At 35.2% G+C, this 24,725-nt stretch overlaps 1 protein-coding gene across 1 annotated transcript; it reads left to right on the top strand.

Moving 5' to 3' along the window:
* The first annotated feature begins 20,701 nt into the window (after nt 1–20,701).
* Nucleotides 20,702–23,792, top strand: LOC113350206 (probable serine/threonine-protein kinase PBL7). Its single transcript, XM_026594312.1, has 5 exons — nt 20,702–21,161; nt 21,702–21,901; nt 22,117–22,306; nt 22,633–23,024; nt 23,140–23,792. The coding sequence occupies exons 1-5, from the start codon at nt 21,041–21,043 to the stop codon at nt 23,722–23,724; spliced, it is 1,488 nt and encodes a 495-aa protein (XP_026450097.1). The 5' UTR covers nt 20,702–21,040; the 3' UTR covers nt 23,725–23,792.
* Nucleotides 23,793–24,725: the final 933 nt, after the last annotated feature.

Raw genomic sequence — 24,725 nt, 5'->3', positions numbered from 1 at the left:
TAATTGATATTTCAACGATTGTTCTTGATAGGTGGTTAAGAATCTAGGCTGCTATTTGGCAGTCGCCAATTCCGGATTTGTGAGGTTTGCTAGCTTGCTATTGTAAAATCTTTCCGCACCTTGATCTTTGATCTAAACGGAAACCAAATAGGCTTATTTGAAAAAGTAGGGGATACCAAATACACCCAACTTTTTCATTCGGCAACCTGTATAGACAAAACTTAACACAATTACAAGATTATCCTTGACAATATGTATAAAGTTAATATCTCAACTCTACTCGATCAGTATGTATATAAACACAAGGTCCGTGAACCTGACTGTTAAGCAAAGTATTTGGACGATCTCAAAAATCAACATACAAGATCAATCTAGTTGTATCCAAATGATTCAATCGGAATTCTACCAAGTTGTTAAAATTGTTATCTATCTTTCAAGATACGATTTCTACAAGAAACAAATCTCATAATCGATTACAATTAAGAGGACTTATCTGCATAGATTGAATATGTGCAAACCTGTATAAATCCAATTATATAGATAAACAATATAATACGGAAAAGGAAAAACACAAGACACCAGAAAATTTGTTAATGAGGAAACGCAATAACAGAAAAACCCTAGACCTCGTCCAGATTGAACACCACATTGTATTAAGCCGCTACAGACACTAGCCTACTATCAGACTTTGAACTAGAATGTAGTTGAGAACGAATCCACCCTGCAAGCGATTTAGTTACAGTCCCGCTTCCTAAATCTCTTGAACCTCGCAAGATTCGACGTACTTGGTTCCCTTAGATGACGTTCTTTACATCATAAGAGTTGCTTCAGTCAAAGTAAAGACTTTTGATACCAATCTGCCTCTAATAGATAAGCCTATTTGATTTCCGTTTAGATCAAAGATCAAGGTATGGAAATCTGTTTGAAATAGCAAGATAGCAAACCTCACAAATCCGGAACTTACGACTCCCTAAGAGCACCCTAGATTCTTAACCACGAGAATAATTGTCAAAAGATCAACTAAGATCAGTCTTTAGATATCTATCTTGAGGAATCACAAAGTCTGAAACGAAAAAACTTTGTGACCATTATTTGTCTTGCCTCAAAAAGATTACGAAAACCTCGATAACAGAAAAGCAAAATCAGAATTCACGAACTATCAAGGTAAATATAGTCGGACCTGGCTTCATGAATCCCCAAGCGAAGTCTTTTTAGTCGTAGAACTAAAAGGTCAATAAAGGCGAATCTAGAATCAAATAGGACTCAAAGTGCCAGGGATTGATTTTCCCAGTTGACAGAGATGTTCTATTTATAGTTTTCAAAAACCAGAGTTAGCTTCGAATTCAAGCTAAGATAACTTTAGAATCAAGCAAACAAAATAAACCTTCAAAAGAAACTCTAGATGAGTTTTGATACTAAAATATGACAACCAAACTTGACATACCAACACTTGGTGGGTTCAACCGATCTATGCTCTAATAATCTACCCTTTTGTCAATTTTAGTGACAAAACTCTTATTGCATATGGAGCTAAACAAATTAAAAAATAACTCATTCTTCATACGCTTGATTCCAAGTTTCAAAAGCACAATAACATGCATATATTAAATTAATATATGTCGTTGTTGACATTTGAATAACAAAAGCTTTTACTCCCCCTAAAGACAAGCTAGGTAAATATTCAATCCGAACATCTTTGTTATTCCCCTTTTGCAGTATGAAATACTACACAACATGATGACATGTTTCTCCCCCTTAGTCTATGTTTTATTCTTTCTTTAGATATAACGTTTAAGCAAAAATGTCCTTTCCTAGTGATTAATCACTTGTTTACTCCATATATTTCTCCTCATTTTTGTCACAAAAATGACAAAGGTACAAGCAAAGAAAGGACAAACCGAAAAGATCTTACAAATCTATAAGACTTGTACAACCTATAAGAGTTAAGCACGAAGGTTTCACATACCATTTTAGATAACTAATACTAAAACCGAAACTACAAAAGTAATTTAGTTTCAATATGTTATCAAGGAAACAATTGCCCGAAGCAATTTTCCATTTAGTCCGACAAATCGACTAAGATACTTAATTCTTTTGTCGAACCGATTGTGTATGTACAATCGCTTGTTTTGACAAGACTCAAATAGAGATCAGAATTAACTCTATTTCTCTTATCATGCTCTAATTATTCCAGAAAATAACTTAGACCTTTCCCTTTAAATAAGACAAACACTAGGTTAGTTAACTAGTTTTTCTTGTCAAGAAACTCGATTAGACTTGAATAACCGAATCCTCCAATTGATAAGTCTAACTAAGATCAGAATTAACTTAGTTTCTCTTATCCGGAATCAAATGGACTAAACATAAGAACCCGTAAAAAAATTTAAGCCAAAATAATAGATACAAACCGAAAGAAATTGACCTGTCATTGTTTTTCTCATATGGAAGCAATTGAAACAAATATAATCATTGTAAGCACCGCAATTGCACCAAATTTCGTTAAGCAAAAACACTTGATACCAAACAATAAAGAAGATATCAAATCATAAGCCACACATCATAATGGAACATATCAATTGTACCGAAATTTTGTTAAGCAAAAGAAAAATATATGCAATAAACTCAAGCTTTTCTTAAACAGGAAAAATGATTAACTAACAATAAAAATTGTTACCTCAATTCCGCAGCCACTACTCCCCAAAAATGTATATCGTTTAAGCGCAAGTTCAAATAAGAACTCTTCCCCTGTGTGTTTTCATCCTCTCACAAGAACAAAAGAACAACAACAAAAGCAACATTTACCAGAGAAAGGTTGAATCAGTTTTAACTAATGTGTGCCAATAGCAAAATTTCAAACCCAAACACATATGTTATGCTAAACACAACTTATGAAAACATAAATTGATTATCAACATATTGTGACTTTTCACATATGAGTTTCAATCGAAACACCTTATGATTCTTTGATAAAGCCTACCAACATGGGCTAGAACTTAATCTCGCTAAATAAAAAAGCCACACAAACCATAAGGGTTATCACCATACGAGATCGAATATTTTGATTAATAGAAACCGAAATCAAACATCTCATAAATCCGAAATCACATAGCATAAAATGTAAGCATTCATACACAGGCTATGTAATCGGAACTATCAAATAATGAAACAAAGATTATAAAATAATAATTTTACTCATTCATAAATAGATATTGATAGTTTTATTCAAATAGACCTTATACAAAAATCGAAATAAAATTTTAGTAATTCTGAATAATCTATTTTTACAGACCAGGAACTGATTTGAAAATCAAATCTCTTCATTATGTTAAGATTTCTTTCGCTTAAGAGGAACAATTCTCCGAATTCCTTGAAGAAATCCTTGATCAAAGAATAATTCCTCAACCTTGAGTAAGTTAGGTTCTCCGTCGTTCATTCTTTTCAGGAGTAGTTCTTGTTGTTTGACAAGATGAGCTTGAACAAGTAGATATTTCTCAAGAGAACGCTTCAATATCATGACCTCTAGATTTGTTTCTACACAGGTACATGCCATTTTGTGAAACTTTTTTTCATAATCGATCATGTAGTATAACATATTGATGTTATTGCAAGAGGTGGTTCCCTCTCCATCTAATCCGTTGGAATTGAAGAAAACAGAAGGATTATTGGCCATTTTTTCAGCATACCTTTCTGAAACCCTTGCAAAGAGTTTTGCATAGTAATCTGTATTGTACATAATTCTTGTTTTAAAAGGAATAAACAAGATTTTCCTCAAGAGACATAAGAGATTACCGAAACTTTATATATCAATAGTTTCCAAGCTTTGGTCGATGATTATGGAAATCTATAATAGTCTCCTTTAATATAAAGAAACCAAATTTTGTTAATATTAATAGCATGTTCAGTTGAAGGAATTGACAACCCAATAATCTAATTACAAGGTAATCGGCCAAATTCTCCCAACCGAACATAAGGTGAAATCCAGGAATCCAATTCCCAGAGAATTCGATTCTCCTAAATCAGTTGTTTTCAATTTCGCTATTTAGACGATGGAACGGAATTCAATTCCATGGAAAAGAGCATGAAAATACATCATTACCCTTAACATAACTAACTTCAAAAATCAACCTGATCTCCTGAAATTTTTAGCCCGGGAGTAAAGGAACTAGGTGGGTCGTAACCTATCGTCAGTAAAATTACACCGGATTCAGGGATCAGATTTTGATTTTTCAGTATCTTTGATCAATACATAAGATTCAGATTTGATTTTTTCTCAAGTTGATTTCAATCGTATAAAAATCTCAAGGGTATTAAGGTATTTTGTATGGACGTCTTCTCAGTTCCCGATTCTTTGGTTAACAATAAATTTTTATATGGGAATTCAATCCCAATAATCCAATTCTCATAATCGGATTACCTCATAATCGGATTATTGGAAATCCAATAATTCGAACCGAACACGCTATAAAGGCTTTAAGAAAGTGCCTTCTTGTGAATATTTTTCATAAATCTTACAAGCTTTAGACTATTGTACTATATACACTAAACTCATTAAACAACAGTTTGAGCACTTCATGAGTCAGTGTGTATAATTAAGATACCAAGTATCTAGTTGAGACAGATTGTTCACTTCAATAGTTGTAGAGAATCTTCTTTTGCCTGTTCTCTTAGAGATCTTACTTCACTTGTAAGACAGACCAAACTTATCATTAAAAAGACAATCATCAAGATATGTAGGTATTACCTAATGTAGTGATGGACTGGAGGATTTTCCATATTCATTTTTGTTTGGTTCAACAGTGTTCTTTCGTACCCATTTCCATGAGTTGCTAGTATTCATGTCCTCTTCCTTTTGTGATGTACTACTCTTTGAAATACCTTCTGAGGATTTTAATGGAAACTCTTTGATGTGTGAAATCAGAGTTATGTATGAGTTTTTTCGAAAGAGGTCTCTTGCTACAACCTTGATTAGAAGTTGTTATTTTAGAGTTTGAACAAGATGATTGTTGACAATCTCTTAAAGCATGACCTTTAATTCCACAATGAAAACATCGTCTATAATGATGTTTATGATGTTGTGGGAAACTCTAATGTGAGTAGTTCATCTTAGAATCACCAGAGAATACAAAAACCTCTCTAAAAGATGAAATTTTCTTTCGAGAGCTTCAATGTCAGCTTTTTTCCTTTTTGAGGAATAGGTCAAATCAGAATTTATGGATTTATCTGGATAGGATATTACCAGTTGATTTTTTGACATCAAGGATTATTTTATTTTTTTAATCTTTTAGACTTTTTACAAGTTCGGAAACTGTCTTAATCTCAGAATCATATGAGATTTTTAGGGAATTGTATTTGTCTGAAGCTGATTTTCTTAGGAGCTCAGTCCTCTTTTCTTGACTAATGCTTTTACATATTTTCTCTTCCAAGGATTGAATCTTCGAGGAAGATGTGATCTTGAGAGAGTCTAGTTCTGCTTTCAAGGTAGTCAGATCAAGAATGAGTTGATCATTTTCATTTTTCATACAACACAAGTCTTCTAGAAGCTTTCCTTCTCTTCCTAGTGCAAGAGTAAGTTCAGTTGCACATGAGAGAAATTGTTCACTTAGTTCATTTAGCTGCGATGTTTTTGTATTCATACAATCAATATCTTCTCTATCGTTACGAAGAGATTTTTCAGAATCCGAATCATTGATTGTGAATACATGGCTTAACTTAACCTCTTCTTGAGAACATTCAGACATATTTTAAGAAGAGCAAGTATAACTTGTGGAAGAATCCCCTTTAAATCATTTGCTAAAATTAAACCCATAGAGAGACTTTCCCAAATCTTGCGATACGTTAACTGAATCTATTTAAGGTTTTACTTTACCTCTCTATATAATCATTTCTTATAGGTTGGATCGCAACAAACACATATTTTTAGATCTTTTCGTGTTTTCCACCTCTGATACCAATTGAAAAGACGAGGGTACCCAAATACGCCACAATCTTTTATTTATCAACTTATAAGTCCTTTACCAAGTGTAATCGTCTATGGATAGGATCGAGACAATACAACAACAAGATCACTTGTGTGATTAACTATGGATTCAAGACCGAGATGATACGACAATGAAGATCACTTGATAATAGGTTCGGTAATAACCGAAACTCTATAGGATCAATATCAAGTGTTACGGATTAACGTACAAGTGCAATTTACTTTGATTATAATAAAAAAATATATAATATGGAATAATAAAGTAAATGGCACAGCAATATTTTGTTAACAAGGAAACCGCAAATGCAGAAAAATCCCTGGACCTAGTCAAGTTTTGAATACTCTCAGAATTAAGCCGCTATACAAAATCTAATACCAAGTTTGTATAGTTGAGACCAAGTAGACTACCCCTATCTACTTAGTTTCCTCAGTATACCCGTGCCTTCGACTTCTAGAGTCATGCACGTGAATCACCAATCCTTTAGATCGTTTTTCAAACATTAAAGCATAAGTATGTTTGGTAACCACTCTATTTAATCTTGGTAATAAGATATTATGAGTTGTTGACAAAGGCTCTTATGTTTAATCTAATAAACTCCTTTGTCTTGTTAGATCACTATATCTTTTGATTACCGAAATAATCAAACTCTGTATTCGCAATCAATCAATATATATCTCAAAGAGAAACTATAAGGTGATGCCCATCTCACGCAACTAATGAATCAAGTCTATCAAAGATAAACATGATTCTAGTTGGATCCCAGCCGATCAAGGTTTGTGCACACAATTCACAAGATACGAAAACTAGTAAGAAAAACTCCATCGTCTTCAAATCTTCATTTGTCTTCAATAACCTGCACAACACCACTTGAAACCTCTTGTGATAAATCACGCACATAACAAATCCTATTAACAATGGATTATCACAAGATGCCTTTAGATCCGAAAATGGTTCTAAAGATCCCGTCAATAGTTTGAGTGAGCCTTATATCATAAGAGAAGGTTCTCAAGAATAAACAAACTAGGTGCAGTCAAAGTTTCAACAACCGTTATTCAATCAAATCAATAATCGAAAAGTACAATAACAATGCAATTATCTAGTTTCCCATTAATGGTACTCGTAGAGCTTCTTGATCCCACAAAAGTCTTTAAACGAGTGGTCATAAGAGATTTCGCGTAATTAGGGTACTTTCCTCTATAGATAGACGGCTCCACCAGAAACAACAAGAATGAAGTTTTCCTGGCTCTTAGGATAGTTTGCAAGAAATGCAAACTCAAGTATCTATACACCAAAGTTGTTTGGAAAACAAGGAAATTCCAAACTGAAAATATTCTCAAGATATTCTCATTAAAGTACCTAATTTCAGTTTTCCTCTTTCCACTTAAATGCCAAACCATATTTTCGGAAACTCTCACATAAAATTTATATTATTAGGTTAGCACATCAACTAATATTATTTTCTAGAGGATATGCTTTACTTGCTGGTAATTAAAACATATATGATGAAAATCATAATTAAATGTTTTTCACTTTTTCGGACATGGGATCACCTTGAGTATCAAGGAATATCTTTGAACAATTAATGATAAGAGTTATGTACATGTTCAAATAATGTCGACATCTAGAATCTTCTCATCTTAGCAAACCCGAAACCCTAATTCACACACATCATGAAGAAATATGTGAATCATGGAAACATGGTTTTTATCATGGAACCGATTATACCATCACTCCAAAATATATTGTGACCGGTTATAACATGATTCCCAAGATAGGTTGTAATCGGATACACCTTGCCTCCCGAAGTAGCTTGTGATCGGTTACACCTTGATTCCCAAAGGTGGCTTGTAACGGATTACAACTAACTTCCCAATTCATCTTGTGGCCGGTTATACCTTGGATCCCAAAGTAACTTGTGACCATTTGTTGATGGTGGTTTCTAGTTTAGGGTCAAAGTTGTGAAACCCTATATTTAGCGATGTTATCCTGCAAATGAATAAAGGTCATTTGAAAGTAACGAGTGCTCAAACCTCTTTATTTACACATGTATTGAACAACTCAGTATATATGAAATTCATTCAGAATGGTGCACATAATAGTAATCCCAAGTATTCTGTGAATTCTATTATATGCCAGCATTAGTAATTAATACATTATTTTCCTAGTATTTTCCGTGCTATGTTCTCATCCGAATTCTCGTTATTGACATGACATGACGATTGAGTGTTCACTCTCAGCAGAGTAGCATGAATCTCCCGAAGTGTCAGTATAAAGATGTGCATGAAATACCCACACAGGCTACATCACTCTCTGACAGAGAGAGTCTCACATCGACGCGCTTTGGTTAGCCCGATCGAGCATGCTTAATTTCCTTAAGGGAAATTGTAAACTGTCCACATCAGTCTCAGAAACGATCGCTGCCACACAAGTTGGCCGCACAATTTGACAAGCCTAGACATACCCTGACAAGAATAGGCGATTGTCGTGATGACCACCGGCGGGCCCACTTACGCCCTAGCCGGTCGGACATCACACGAACATCTCTTGGCACCGTCAAACTCCAACCCTAAGTTGGGTGGTCGTGTTGCTTTGTAGAGATTCGATCGAACATAGACTGTTCAAGGAAGTCTTAAAACGATCACGACCGTCCAACTTCTCCAGCCTGGTTGGACGGATTAGATCATCCCCTGAATGATTAGGGAAGCATTAACGCACACATTGGCGGGCCCACTCTACCCTTACCCGATCGATTTGCTCACGGCATGGTCATGGAGCAATGACCGTTTGCTCAAAACATGGCGAACGCGATGCTTTCAAAGGTCGCGAAAGTCCATTGGCGTCTTAAATCGATCACGACCATCCAACTTAGCCAGCCTATTTGGATGGCTTAGATCACATTTGGGACCACCAAGAAGGTACACATGTGTTCACCACCGACCCAACATTGTCCCCACACGATCGATCTCCCCAAAGGAGTCCCACAGCGTGCCAAACCGCTTGGCCGAAGTCGTGAGGGCGTGACTGTTTCAAAACCCTAATTAGGGTTTGCGGCAATACATATCTGTCGTAAATCGATCGTGACCATTCATATTCACCAGCCTAAAAGGACGGTGTAGATATGGACTCAAGAGGTCCCAAGGATGTCAATGTAATCACCGTGGGCTCACCTTTGCGTGTGACCGATCGGCCTATGCAGACTAGGGCCCGGCGCCTCGAAACTCACGCCCCAAAGGTGGCATGCCACACGGCTTTTAAAACCTTTGCGGAAATATATTTATGTCGCAAATCGATCACGACCACTCATCTTTTCTAGTCAAATTGAGTGTCTTCGATCGAATCTTTGTGTGGTTGAGAGGTGAAGGCATGCACGCCAGTGAGCCGTCTTCACGCATGCCCGATCGGCCCACTCAAAAATAGCGCCAATGCTTGGATTCGATCAAGCCAAATAGGGATGCTTGCACATCTCTAAAAAACCATAAAATCCATCAGCGGCAGTGAACATGTGTCGTAAATCATCTCGTCCGTCCAACTTTTCCAGCTTGGTCGGACGGCTTGGATTTAAATTAAGCAATCGATGAAGTGCCTCAATAATTACCGTCTGCCACTCTGTCACAGGGAGTGATCGACCAGATGGTGGCCCTCCCATGCGGCCTCCAAACGATCACTCGAAGATGGTTGGACGTGCTGCCATTTTAAGACGCTTAATCCGCGACTTGTTCAATCAAGCTTTAAAACAACGATGCTTCATACATATCGATTGTCTTGAGCTGCTTGCTTAAAAGCAATGCATTACATGCATCGAGTATACACGATATTTCATGAATATCAATTCCATAAATTATTTATTTATTTAACCTGATAGCACCGTATGCTATTTCTTGTGGTGGGTCCCACGACTCGACCCACTCATTCGAGACATCAAACATGTCACAAACTGGGGGATACTTACTGGGGTATTAGTATGGCGGTTTACAACGTGCGGCGGGCAACGCGCCCATTACGGGAACGTGACAGGAATCATGGAAGGTTAACGATGATGAGGGAAGTGGGCAAAGTCGTGATCGTGTGACAATCACCTACACGACCCCACTACTCCATCACTCAACTTCCTCCACTTCCTACGAGATGAGGATTGCGCTCAAATGACTTGTATAAGTAGGATCTTCGACCTATTTCCAAGGGAGAGAGAAACCAAGTGTTGTCACAGTATCCAGAAAACACCCAGAACTGATAGCTTACATTGTGCAAGCCAGTTCAGCATGCTGATACAAGTCATAAACAACCAACACCTTCACAATCTCAACACCTTCTCTGCTTCCCTCCCTAAGATCAACCCTTCTCCTTCACCTGGTGACCGAATTGAATATGGAACGACCATTTCTTGGTTTAGGTGTAAGGATCCTCAAGCTCGTCAACGCTATTAGACCAGTCAAGTGACGAATTAGCCGATAATAACTTGATTAGTTTACCACGAACTTTAATTAATAGAAACTAATCTAACAACGATCTGGATACGACATTAATACCGATGGATAGATCTCGAAAAGTTATGCGGAATGGACTACTCAAACGTGTCATTCAGGTATCGGATGAAGAAGATTTATCTATTTGTTTTCAAGGGGTAAAATAGTAATTTTGGATTTTAATCCTTGTGGCTGCACGTGTCTAAGCGAGTTGGTGTCTCATCAATTTGGGTCGGTCTTATCTTCAACCATCGAGAGGATAAAATCTTATTCTTCTTTATTATTTTCTTTCCTTCTTATCTTTATCTTTCTTCTTCTTCTTTCTTCTTCTCTGTTCTTCTTCTCTGCTCTTCCTTTGTAAGTGGCGAGTGATGAAATTGAGAGCGGGTTAGAGAGATTTTGGTTGATGAAACTGTTCGTAAGGTGATGGAGGTGATGTCGATGAGATTCGGGAAGGGGAAGATTATTGATTGTTAGGGTTTTGTCGTGAATCAGGGGAAGAGGAATTAGGGTTCTGAGTTTAGGTTTGGGTGCAAACGATGGTGATATGTAGTTGATAAAGATGAAATATTAAGAGGGTTATGGTTAATCGAAGTTGTAGAGTTGTTTTGTGTATTGAATAAAGAGCTAGCTAGGCTTTCTGGAAGAACTCCAAGAAGAATTCAAAGATGAATTTGATACGCTAAAGGTTCAATTGGAGGTGGGTTTAACTCGAATTATGAGATAAGGTTGAAGAATAGCTTGGAAACAGTAGTTAGGGTTTGAATCTGTGTTAGTGAAGGTAGGAGTAGAATTGTAAGTTGTAGTTGTGATGATGTAGTTGCAGGGAGTATGGATGACTGGTGGGTGGTCGTTGTCTTAAGAAGAATTGGTGGATCAAGTCGAGTAACAAGAAGATTTGTTCTCAATTGCAGGAATGAACTTATTATGGGGTAACTATTCCTCTTAGTTAACTTAGTAGTGTTGATTGATTTTCATTACTGAGTTTATGAGTTTATGGATGATGATGAATATATTATGAAATTGTATGTTGAGATTGAGAACTGATGATGATGGATGGACTGAGTTGAAGGGTTGATGTTAGTCTTGAGACAAGTTTCTGAACCAAGTCAAGTGAATAAGAGATCAAGATTCAATTGATTGAGCAACACAAATTGGAGGTAATTATTGTTTTAAGTTAACTTGGTATTCATTTTGGTTATTATGTGTATGATGTTAATTGAGCTGAGATTGAAACGAATATGTGAATCTGTGATGGAATTGCAGATTTAGTTTAGGTATATTTAATGGATTTCAGGTGAGGATTATATGTTTAAGATGTAGAAGTTGATGTTCAGTGTTAGAATGGCTGAGTAGTTGAAGATCTTGAGATATGAATGAACAGATTACAGTGTTGTTTTGTTGGTAGTAATGTTCATAGGGTGACAGTGGATAGTAGTGTTGTAATGAACTGAGTTGGAAATTGTTGGTGATGGTAATTAGTGGAGTATAAGATTTTGGTGATAGTGTTACAGTTCATGGAGTTTGCAGCGTCGCTGGAATGGGTATGAACTGTTGTAGGTGCAAGGAGAATGGAATTGGCAGAGTAATGAGGTTAGTGGTATTGGAGTTGCAGGTGGTAAGGAAAGTGAAATGGAAGAACTTGCATAGAAGAGATAAGTTAATGATGAATTGTTGGATGAGTCGCAGTTTAGTGGTGTTGGTGTTACTGTTGTTTGTGTAATTGGAACTACATGTGATATTGTTTTGTTGTGCAGCTGTTGAAGTTAATATTGCAGATTGAAGTTTTAACTATGGTTGGTTGATTACTGAGTTTGAATATCAGTTGAGAATGGTGTGTGTGGGTTACTTGAACTGTTGAGGTGTTCTGCTGAGTATGGAGGTAAGCAATGTTAGTAATATTGCAGAGAGTGGTAGTGTTTGAGATTGAGTTGTGCAGGCCTTGTGATTAGTGGTTATGAAGTAAAGGTAATTGCAGGCTTGAAGTTGTTGAGTTTTGATGTCTGAGTGGTAGTTAAGAGTTAGGTGAGTGTAAGCTTTTGCAGAGAGGATGAATTGGTGCTAGTTGTTGTTTGAGTTTGCTGTAAAAGATTGGAACTGCTATTGCAGGTAAGCTTAAATTACAAATGTATTGAATTATAGATTTCTGTTTATATATATTGTAATTTGAATTATAGTTAAAGAGTCTTGGTTGTTGCACATTGATTGTGCCTTACTGTTCTTTGGCCTGAGCATTTGGCTCTGGCTTGTGCAAGAGTTTTGTCTAGCTGACTTAGTTAATCTGACTGAGTCAATCCTGTGTTGACTCAGTGATCCCGATTTGTTATCTGAGTTGACTCAGTGGACATTGACCGATTTAGACTTGACCATTTACCCTGGACTTTGACCTTTGACTGGACGTTGACTGTTAGATTGACAGTTAGTGACCGTTATTTAGACTCTAGTGGACTGGGCTTTAGAGTAACGGTTTTGTTTAGTGGACTTGGGCTTAAGACTAGTTACCCTATGTTGATGAATTGGACCTTTTGGGTTCGAATTAGCCTTTGGCTTATTCTACAAAGTTATAGATATTCATAAGACTTAACTATGGACTATAAAATCAATCTAATTGGATTAGTTAAACCTTTAGATATGCAAGAGATGGATAATAAAGAAGTGTAGAACCATAAATGGGCTTAGAGAAATTAGATAGACTTGTATGATTTTTCTATGAGCCATTTTGGCTAGCTTCTTAGACTTCTTGTATGATTAATAGTTAGTCTATTAACAACGATGGATACAAAGGATTAACCAGTGGATCGTGGATCTCGAGGTAGGCGTGGCTTGTCATCAAAAGAGGTGGGAATACATTTGACTCTTTGGTAACCATTATTGTTTTCCTTTACAAAAGTTTATGTTTAACAAACTCATGTATTTCTGTTTGTGCGTTCTATGCATTGTTTAACTTGTTTTACGTTGATTATGTTGATTCTGTTAATCTTTCCATGGTTTGGAAAGGACCTGTAATGTGTTGTAGTCAATATGAATCGTTATGGGAAATAAGAATTTCCACGTGTGGTATATAGGATACGCTCCTTCACATTTATACCTAGAGCTTTTATGATATATTGGTCGACAGTTTGCGAGTTCGGAATTGTCGACATCCATATTTATGATTAGGTGTGGATTTGCGAGTTCGGAATTGCACAACCATAGTATACATTGTCTGAAGAAGGAGTTTGTCCATATACATGTTTGTTTACTTCTGTGAGGATATGCTCTTTCACATTTATAACTACATGAATTCAGCTTTTATGCTTATATCGGTCGACAGTTTGCGAGTTCGGAATTGTCGACATCCATATTTACGATTAGGTGTGGATTTGCGAGTTCGGAATTGCACAACCATAATATACATTGTTTGAAGAAACAGCTTGTCCATATTCGTGTTTGTGTATCTCAGTGACTTGGTCACTATTTAAAGTCTGGGAAAACATTATTGTTTTTCTTAATCTTGCTTATGATTACTTAGAAGTTAAATGTTAATTATTCCCACTTTCAGTTTTCATAGACAGATCAGAATTGCGAAACGAAAGCCACAAGTGTTGACTCTGTTAATTAGTTAACTTCTGCTATGTTTATTATGTTGGTTATTGTATCTGTAAACCAATTGACTATTATATATGTATCATTTGAGAGAAGTTCATGTATATATATTCTGAGCGGGGTTAGTTTTGAGATAAATTTTGTAGAAGATTTCTTAATTGAATGTTTAAGTATTTGAATTAGATTCGTAGTGCCTCTTTAGTTAGTTAATCTCTTGGATTAGTCAGCTGCTAGCTCAGGGGGCGCTACATTAGGCCAGAGTCTTACAGATTGATTTCTCGAACCGAAAAGCATTCCCGTGCAATGCATTTGTTTAGGGTTTGAACTCGTTTCTCATCAACACACCCCAAATTACCAAAAACAGCAGAATCAGTTTTCACCCCAAAACACCAGTTACAACTTGTATTCCAATATAGCTTGTGATCGGTTACACCTTGATTTCCAATGTAACTTGTGATCGATTACAACTAGCTATATTATATAGGCTATGACCGGCCACACCATAAATCTCAATAAGTCAAGATAGGTTCTACCTTCTCATCTTATATTGGTCATTCAAAAGATATTCAATAAAGAACCTGACCAATCATGATTTTGCTTCGATTATGAAACGAGTTCATATATGTACTTCCTTTAAAAAAATGTTATAAAACATTTTTTCCTAGGGTGAAATCATTCATATATTATGCACACATAATCAAACAATTATATAAAATAGATCATGTCGATGTCGTATTTACGAAGTTCAAAAGATAAGCGTTATACTTCATAACTCAATAAATTCCTTGACACTTTGATCATAATGTCATGACCAAGTCTAACTACTGGAGTATTATTTATATACATCTTCGCATGTTATGTTTTCAATATAATCCGACTTGAAAGATACATTAGCAATGGAAACAAGATCAAGTCAATATAACTAACCTCAAGAGGAAGGATGATATCGTCGTTGTAGTCGTTACTTCTTCACATTCTTCAGGTCTTTGGAGTAATACTTGTACGTATCAACATTCCTACACTTTCTAGTCTGACCTAAACGAAGTTGAATCTAATATTTAATCAAGCGACTCTAGATGAGTTTTGATACTAAAATATGACAACCAAACTTGACATACCAACGCTTGGCGGGTTCAACCGAGTTATGCTCTAACACATGGCCCTTATACAACTGGGGGTTGGACATTATTAGTAAAATCAACCCAGCATAATCAAAGCACCACGATTATATTCTCACAGTAACTGAATACTTCACCAAGTGGGTTGAAACAATTCCTCTTTGAAACACCACCGGAACCACAATTGCAGTCTTTATCAAGGATTATATCATATGCAGATTTGGTGTCCCGAAACACATTATAACAGATAATGGTACCCCCTTCGCTAAAAGACATGTGGAGGAATCGCTTCAAGGATATGGTATCAAATATATTTTCTCTACACCATATTATCTTAAAGGGAATGGACAAGCAGAGAGCATTAATAAGACTTTGATCCGGATTCTCAGTCGAACAGTTTCCCGTGGCATTATGGGCATATCGAATTACTCCAAGAAGCTCAACCGGGACTTCACCATATTCCCTCGTCTACGGTACTGATGCCATTCTCTCAATAGAAATCAAGATTCCTTCAGCTATGATTGCAATGTCCAATGGAGTAAAATGCGACAAAGCTGAAGTGTCGATTCAAGAATCGCTGAATTTTCTCGAGGCTTACTCAGTGGTGGCATGTATGCTATAAAGACGAATATTCATCATTAATTCATAGGATTCAGCTGAGAAAAGTTATGAATTGAAGTAGCGGAATATTTTCTAGAAATTCAGTGGATGAATATAATGCTATAATTTATTTATAAGTCGCTCTATACTAGTAGGTAATCTATATAAGAGCATTATATTCATTTGATAACAGGGTACATGATGGCGGTAGTACCATAACGGTTTTAAATATTTATCATGTATAGTCAGGGAACACCTGGAGGGGAATAATACGACCAACACCAGTGACATCCTGAAGATATTATTACTCAATACCGACGGTTAATCCATCTAGGAGTTATCCAATCACTCTCGATTCTATGTAAAAGTGTATACTAAATTGCACAGTATAAATTATGAAATATGTAGAATATCGAAAGCTCGGCTGAGAGACTCTAATATTGTCGTTACATATTTATACTATGAAGAGGTTAGACGATTATTCAGAGATCATCACAACAAGAGCTTTTATATCTAAATTATGAATTTCATATATTCATCTGAAGCCATGCCAGAGATATATAGAACTATGATTTTACAATTTTGTCCCTTGTCAAAAATCCACCATCAACAACAACTCATCAAGCATCTCAAGAAAAATAATTTTATACATCACTTGTTTTATAAGAAATTAAGCACAACATAAATTGATAACTCTAACAACAATCTGAATCACGACTAATCAAAATTAAGTACCAGTACTTAGATCTTAAATTATTCCATTGATGTGTAAACTGGCTAAGAGAAACAAATAAATGAAGTATTAATTTTCATATTTTAAAAATATCGCTATATATGGAATACTCTACTTAAATAATCTGCATAATGGCAAGATAAGCAAATAACTGAAGTAAGAGACAGTAACAAACCTGGTATGCTGAAGTTTAAAACTAGCAAATAGAGGCATGTCTCGTCCAGTTTATTAATGGGCGGGTGTGAACTTTGAATGTCGAACTAGAGTAACAACTAACAAGTAATGGGCACGTGCATTGCAAGTCGACAATGCTATTTTTCTTACTTTGCAAATAATTTGGTGGTGATTCGACACCATATGTTGTACTTTTTATCCGAAAATTAATTATTGTTTTTTATTATGTTCTTATGAATCAATCAATCTTTTTGTAGATTTTTTTCCAATTTATTCTTAAACTATGTCTTACTTTTAGGGGGAAAGCATACAACATGTGGAGAAACATAAGAAAATTGATAAACAAAAATTTGATATCATTAGTTATGCAGTTATGCTCATTGCGTAGATAATTTAAAGATCTTTTCGAATATATAAAGTTCACAAATATCCAACGTATAGTTTGAAAGATATGAGGTTTTTAAATGTGTAAGAAGACCATTTACTCTTATGTCCCTATAAATATTTTTTGTACCACTCTTTTAAAATCTAACGGCTGATAAGAAAAAGGAAATCTAATGATCAAATGGTTGAAAACAAAATTTTGTGATTGGATTATTTTTTTTGGATTATTTTTAAATCTAATAGTTAAGAATTAACGTAAGGAGATGTGACGGTTATGAAGAGTGAAACTCTCACATCAAAATGGAGGAGATGACGTAATCGAAAGAGCTACTCAGCATAACCACTACTAGAATACATTAAATTTAAAATAACACTTGACGTTTAATTTGAAGTTTTTAGCAAATTCCATGTGTTATTTTTATATTAGCAGTAAAATCTTGATGGCTGTGCCAAAAAAAAAAGAACAACAATGGAAATGCACAAGATGAATTTAGTTGGAATACCCATGTAGAACTCTCACAAGCTTGTCAGTTGTCATCAACTAAAGGGTGATACACCCCAATGATACCAGTTTTTTTTCATTCGTAGTAAGTTGGTTCTAGCTCCAGTCAAAGGATCGCTCATGACAATGTACCAACCTGCCAAAAAGAGAAGAACATCCTTCAAGATTAGAAATTGGCATTAAAGAATGTAAAGAGTATACACACTGTTTTACGCGAAGTATAAGCACTCCCAAACAGGCTAGTAAGACTCGGTCGTTTTGACTTTTAACTACACAATAAAAATTTGTTCACCAAACGACAACATTTATATTGTAAATGAATAAATGTCCAAGCAAATCAACATAACCTCTATTAGAAACACATTATTGAATTTAGCTTATATCTACACATCTTGAAGCACATCCTATGGTCAACAAAAAATTGTTCATCAAGAAAAATAAGACGATGTCTGAAGCATTATTGTTCTTATTAATATTCAGGACCTGATCAACGCTACAAGGTATTTAAGACATGGGAAGTATAATTTTCTCTAACCTTCCTTCAACGAAAACTATTCATAGAAAATTACGCAACACACAAACCCTAAATCAAACAATTTTACCTGAACTAAAACTTTTTTCCAAGACATATCTTCATAAGTAAAAATATTTTTTTTGGATTGTATATTCACCAACCATTTCCTAAAATTTGACCATGCAATTGCCTCGTACAACGTAAATCTCAGCTGAAATCAAATTATAAAAAATAAAATAGAAAAGGAACTGGAAAGAATGACTTGCACGAAATCTAAATTAGGTAAATCACGAACTGATATAATCTCAACTAGAGTTCTTGTTTTTCCTCAAATTCCGAGGAAGAACGATGAAGTCAGACGAAAAAAAAAATGGCAGGTTTTCTCGATCGAAATATGAAGAGCGATGATTAGAAGCAAACAAAACCAAGAGGAACTATGAAATAAAAAACCGTTACAAAAACACAAAAATAAGTAAAAACGAAAAAACACGTAAAAGTAAAAACAAAAATCATTGATAAATCAATCAAAATCAACGCTATGTCATCAGTAGGATTGACTGTGGGATATATGATGGACCGAAAAGAATTATTATTGCCAAAACAATGGTATTGTACCTATAATAAAGAGACATGGATATAAATAATAAATATAATCACTAACTACAACTACTAGTATTATATTATTCCCTCCGTTCTTTTTTAATAGGCCAGTTTCTATAAATAAAAGTTTCAAAAAAATAGGCCAGTTTCCTAATTGGGAAAGTCAAATGTTATTTTAATTTTTTGGGACCACTTTTCTCTTAACTTCTTTTGATGACAAGTGTCATGTGGACCACTTCACTTTACTTCTTTTGCTAAGAAGTGTCATGGGGACCATTTCACTTCACTTCTTTTATTGACAAGTGTCATGAGGACCACTTTCAATGATTAGTTCTCTTAATTTCCTTAAATTTCGCTAAAAACAAAACTGGCCTATTAAAAGAGAACGAAGGGAGTAGTACTATCTTTTAATATTAAAGCTAAATCAAACGTTAATATATCCTTTCAGTGTTTGGTTACTGATGCCATCACTTTTTATAATAATGGCATAAAATTAAGTTATAAGACCTCAACTGGAAAGAGTAATGAAGAATTCAAGATAATATCCTCATTATGAAACATTTAAGAGCATAATGATTTACAAACATTTGAAAAGTTACGAATACGCAGGAAAAAACAAAAAAAATCTGTATGGAAAGTTTTTGATGCTTTATTTGTCTTTGGGTTTCCTTAAAGTGATCATAACACTATTGAATCTAAAAATTGTCCAATTAAATATTCACAAAAAAAATAAAAATAAAATCAAACACCTGTTATTTTTTTTTTAAAATGTGAACTTTTTATATATATATATATATAAATAGAAATTTGTGGTATTTTTTTGAAAAGCTATTTAGTTTTTAAAACTGAAAGCGAGTTAGTTTTATTTAAAATTTTATAAAAATATATTCAAAATGCTCATTAATTAAAAAAAAAAGTAATTATGATACTTCGTAAGAATAAAAAAATGAGTTACTAATTGATCATTTTTCCTTATAACATTTAACGGGTTTAAAATGATAAATCAGTTTAACATATAATTTTGCAGATATAAGAATCATTTAACAAATTATTTCTCTAATACGTATTTTCCAAAATATTATATGTATTTTTTTTTCTCGTAGAAGCGATAAACAAGTTGAATAAATACAATACTTTTTCCATATAATAGTTTTATAATAGTCCTATATGGGCTATCCGCCAAACTCAATACTTTGCAAGCGACTATGCAAGTAATAAAATGATAATACTTAATGAGTTCAAGTTAAAAATAATATAGATACAATCAAGTTCCTACAAACTACTGCCTCCATGGAAAATATAAAATTGATCATATTAGGTGAGTTGATTCCGATTTTTCTATTCTAGTGATCTAAAAAGAAACCCACATATAACAAAAGTCCAAACAAATTAACGGAAAGCAATTCTCATTTTAAGTGTGCTAGTGTTTTGACACTTACTCCACGATCTAAAAGGCGATGGTTAGTTTTTTCCAATGATCACTCTTGTAATGAATATTTTAATTCGGTCATGTATGGATATGGATGACTATAGTTGTTAGAATCTGGCAAGACTTAAAATATTTTTCATTTATACCACTTATTGACCGAAGATCAAAATTCATAAATGTTTTTATTAAGCTAAAGTAATAACTATAGGCATGTATTTAGCGATTCAATAGTTAACCATGAATCTTCGATTACAGTTCGATAAGCGATTTAATCCTCAAAATTAGAAAATAATTCGTTCTACTGTTCCCGATTTTACAGTCTCAAGAAGGACTATGATCTTAGTGCCCCAGAAATTAGTTAAGTGCTCTAAGAGGCCCGGATGGCGGATATCATGCCCACAGAAAAGAACTTATTCCCATGTCAGTACAAAACTACTGTCCAACCCCACTCTTTCACTCCTTGATTAGTAGCCACACACACCACAAAAACTTAGAAAATTTTGGTACTCTAAAATCCACGTGTAATGTGCTGAATATATATAGCAATTTAATTTGTTGTCTTTTTGACTGTGACAATCAATTGTTTCTACTGACCGTGTGCGTAGACAATACTACTTTTTCCCTCTAAATTCATTCCCCACATCTCTTTTTCAGTTTTTTCTTTTTCTTTTCTATTAAATACATTTTTTGTTTTACTTTGTTTTTGCACCACAGTCTTCGATTCTTTGAACTCTTTCCCTTCGATTGATTGTCTTTCTTCTTTTGATTACTAGGTCTATAGGATAAATCTCAAAAAAACCCTGAGTTTATCTCGATGTAAAAACAGTAGTGAAGTTTTGTGAACTGTGTTAATGAAAGAAAAGGTTGAAGATTAGTTTGGAAAGTTTTTGTTTTTTTGGTCTGGGTTCCTATAATTATAATTTGTTGTTCATATATTTCTGGGTTATTGTTTGATTTGAAATGGTTGGGTGTTTCTCTTGTCTTGGACCATCGGATAAGGGGAAAAATAAAGGTGTTAAAGAAAGTTCAAAGAAAGATGGTTCTGGTCCTCAATCTCGTAATACTAGTAAAGTTAGTTCAGGTAAATTTAAGCTTGTTTTACTTAAAAAGATGCTAAATCTTGCTTTGATTTGAGAATATTGAAATGAATTCATGCTCTATTGGTTATTGTTTGATCTTATAGGTACAAGGGCAGTGAAAAAAAAATTCATTTTTTTTTCATTTTTGATGAATTTGTAGGTTTGTCTCTTTTTGAGTTTCATGACTGATTAAACTGTTATGTTTCATTACAGAATTACATGATTACATGTTCTATATGTTTGTAATTTGGCTGTACTCAGAATATGTGGTACTAATTTTACTGAAGAAGGATCTTCAGTGTCGTTTAGATTTCATTTAACACATGGAAAGAAAGTTATGACCAAAGAGTGTTAACTTTGTAATAATATATGGGTGTTTATCAATTATGCTATTTATATCTTAAGAAGCTTCTGTTAGATGAATATGATTAGGCCGGTCGCTTGACAGATGATTAGTGGTCTGTAATCATGTGTACACATTGGGGTGCTGGAAAATGATATATCTCGAACTTGGTTTGATTATGGGGTGATTTTGTTGGCAGAACAACATGAATCTCAAGGTGGAGGTGTTGCTAAGAAGGAAAAACTACTCCCTGTTGATGGTTTAACTCCAAATATTGCTGCTCATACTTTCAAATATCAAGAGCTAGCTGCTGCCACAAATAACTTTAAGGAAGAGTGTGTTTTAGGTGAAGGAGGATTTGGACGTGTATATAAGGGTTATCTTGAAAGCACTGATCAGGTCAGTTGTGGTTACTCTACTTTCACCATTTCTGTTACGAAATTAGAAATAAATAAAAGCAGTAGGTATTAATATTCCGGTTCAGTAAGCTTCTTGGTTGATGGAACCTGCTTATTCCATTAGATGAAGCACATTAGTTTTGTCTGATGGTTACAGAAGTTGTATTATCTTTTGTGTTTATCTTGTGAATTGAGTGGAAGTGGTTGTCTTTGTAGGTAGTTGCAGTGAAACAGCTCGACAGGGATGGCCTTCAAGGAAACAGAGAATTCTTGGTGGAGGTTCTCATGCTCAGCCTCTTAGACCATTCTAACCTTGTCAAACTGATTGGTTATTGTGCTGATGGAGACCAACGACTCCTTGTATACGAGTTAATGCCATTAGGGTCATTGGACGATCATTTATATGGTTAGGTCATTGCAACTGCTTAATTCTTGTTCATATTATACGGTCATTGCACATACTGTGTCTGTATATAACAAGTTTAACATATTTATCTTTGAGGGTCCTATTAACCTTGAATTAACACATTTATAACTCAATTGTCTGAAGATTGCACGAACATAAAAACGACATGTCTTGTTGCACTAACTTAGAAAAAGGAGACAGTTCTTATGAATTCTTACATATGCATTTTAGGTGCCAAAACTTGTCGGCCTTGATGTATATGCCTTTGTTTATGTTAACATTATGACATCGTAAAATAGCTAAATTCTCGATTGTCGCTTTGTTAGATCTTCCACCCAACAAGGAGCCTCTGAATTGGATTACAAGGATGAAGATCGCAGAGGGTGCAGCTAAAGGCTTGGAGTACTTGCATGACAAAGCCAACCCTTCTGTAATTTACAGGGATTTAAAAGCATCCAATATTCTCCTGGGTGAAGGGTTTTATCCAAAGCTGTCAGATTTTGGTCTTGCCAAACTTGGTCCTACTGGCGATAACACCCATGTTTCTACAAGAGTGATGGGAACATATGGTTATTGCGCTCCAGAGTACGCCATGACTGGCCAACTCACTCTAAAATCTGATGTTTATAGTTTTGGTGTAGTTTTGCTAGAGTTGATCACTGGGCGCAAGGCAATTGACAACAGTCGAGCCGTTAAAGAGCGTAATCTTGTTGCATGGGTAAGGTTTCCCAATCTGTCTATGATTTTATTTTCCTTAGTTCAAATCTGGGTGAATTAAAACAATTTTTTTTCTTCCTTCTATGCTTCAATCACTCGCCATCTTGGCTATACAGGCACGACCATTATTTAGAGACCGTAGAATGTTCCCGGAAATGGCTGACCCACTCCTGCAAGGACGTTATCCAAGACGTGGTCTTTACCAAGCTCTTGCTGTTGCAGCAATGTGTTTACAAGAACAAGCTGTCAGTAGACCTCAAATTGCAGAGGTTGTGACTGCTCTTTCATATTTAACTTCTCAAACTAATGCAGCATGGGATAAAAACAAAGCTGGTCCATCTTCTAACCCTTCAACCATGCACATCGATAAAGAAAGTGGAAATGAAGTTGGAAATGGTAGGGAGAACAATGTTTTTGAGTCCCCTCGTCGGAACTCGCCAAATTTGAGACACAACAGAGAAGCAGGTTATGAGCAAGGAATGAAGCTCAGGTTAAACAAATCAGAGGAACAAAGTTCTCATCAGGACAGCTCTAGTAATTTGCCGAAAGCAAGGGAAACAGTGAAGAGTCCGAACAACCGTGACTTGGATAGAGAACACGCAGTTGCAGAGGCAAAATTATGGGGTGAGAATTTGAGAGGAAGGAAGCGTGGGAATTCAGTAGGTAATAGCTTTGACAGTACTAATGGAACTATAATGTAAGATTGTTATGCTTGTATCTCAAACCGGACATTGTTGTCGTATAATGAAGTTACTTTTGATGCAAACAACATATTGATTGATAAAAGGTATCCATTAATTAATGGACACAGTTAGTAAAAATCTAGGTTTGAAGTATTCTTTAGATCCAAAACAGTTGAAGCTGTGGATTAGAACACTTATAGGTCTTTCTAGTTTTTCCATCTGTATTTTTGGTCCTTGGGCTTTCTCAGAACGGACTGATCATGTCCTGTCGGACAAGTGGTCAATGTTTCTCTAGATCCTAAATATATTCCACTAAATAATACCGGAACAAAACAGTAAGAGAGCAGCTGGTACAGTAATATATTCTAGCTCGCTGCAAGTAAAAGATAATAAGGGAGATTGGGGGAGGAGGAGACCATAATCTAGCGTGACTACAACTGAATTTTGCAAGGCAACCCACAATTGATTTAGAGTTGGCCAGCCGGCGAATTAAGGAGTTCTAGGTTGCCCACAATCAAGAGCCTTGACACTTGATCCCTTGGCCACAGTTTCTCAGAAATTCTGGTCTGCCTGTAATCTCCACCAAAAATAAATTCAGATTTTTTTTTGAAGCAAAAATAAATTCAGATGTTGTCACATAAACAAACAAATTAGGCACCTAACCACACTAATTAAGTAAGAAATGTTGCTAACCAATGGCTGTTGAACGGGTAATCAAACTATAGTTAATCATGATTTAACTAATAGTGTTGTGTTCCTTAACACTGCTTCAACGGATATGTAAAGGAAACGCCTCATCTTTGTAAACCTACTGTTAAGTAATAACAAAGGATACTAACACTGCTTCAAGGGATATGTAGAGGAAACGCCTCATCGATATTGTTAATCACCAAACCCCTATAGCAGTATTTGCAGGTATCCAGAATGGTCATGTATGTACCTGGTATTTGTAATATGGCACTTGTAAAGTTGTAATTTTGCAAAACAAGTGAGAACAGCTAGAATGAAAAACGAAGCCA

Source organism: Papaver somniferum, chromosome 2, assembly GCF_003573695.1.
Source record: "Papaver somniferum cultivar HN1 chromosome 2, ASM357369v1, whole genome shotgun sequence".
Lineage (NCBI taxonomy): Eukaryota > Viridiplantae > Streptophyta > Magnoliopsida > Ranunculales > Papaveraceae > Papaver > Papaver somniferum.
Note: the sequence above shows the minus strand (reverse complement) of the source record. Positions and strands in the feature narration are given on the sequence as shown.

Bases quoted from the DNA above. Each gene is read 5' to 3' on its own strand.
- LOC113350206 (XM_026594312.1), top strand. From the start codon at position 21,041: ATGGTTGGGTGTTTCTCTTGTCTTGGACCATCGGATAAGGGGAAAAAT. The intron at 21,162-21,701 runs GTAAATTTAAGC...TTTTGTTGGCAG, and splicing joins TACTAGTAAAGTTAGTTCAG to AACAACATGAATCTCAAGGT. The intron at 23,025-23,139 runs GTAAGGTTTCCC...TTGGCTATACAG, and splicing joins AGCGTAATCTTGTTGCATGG to GCACGACCATTATTTAGAGA.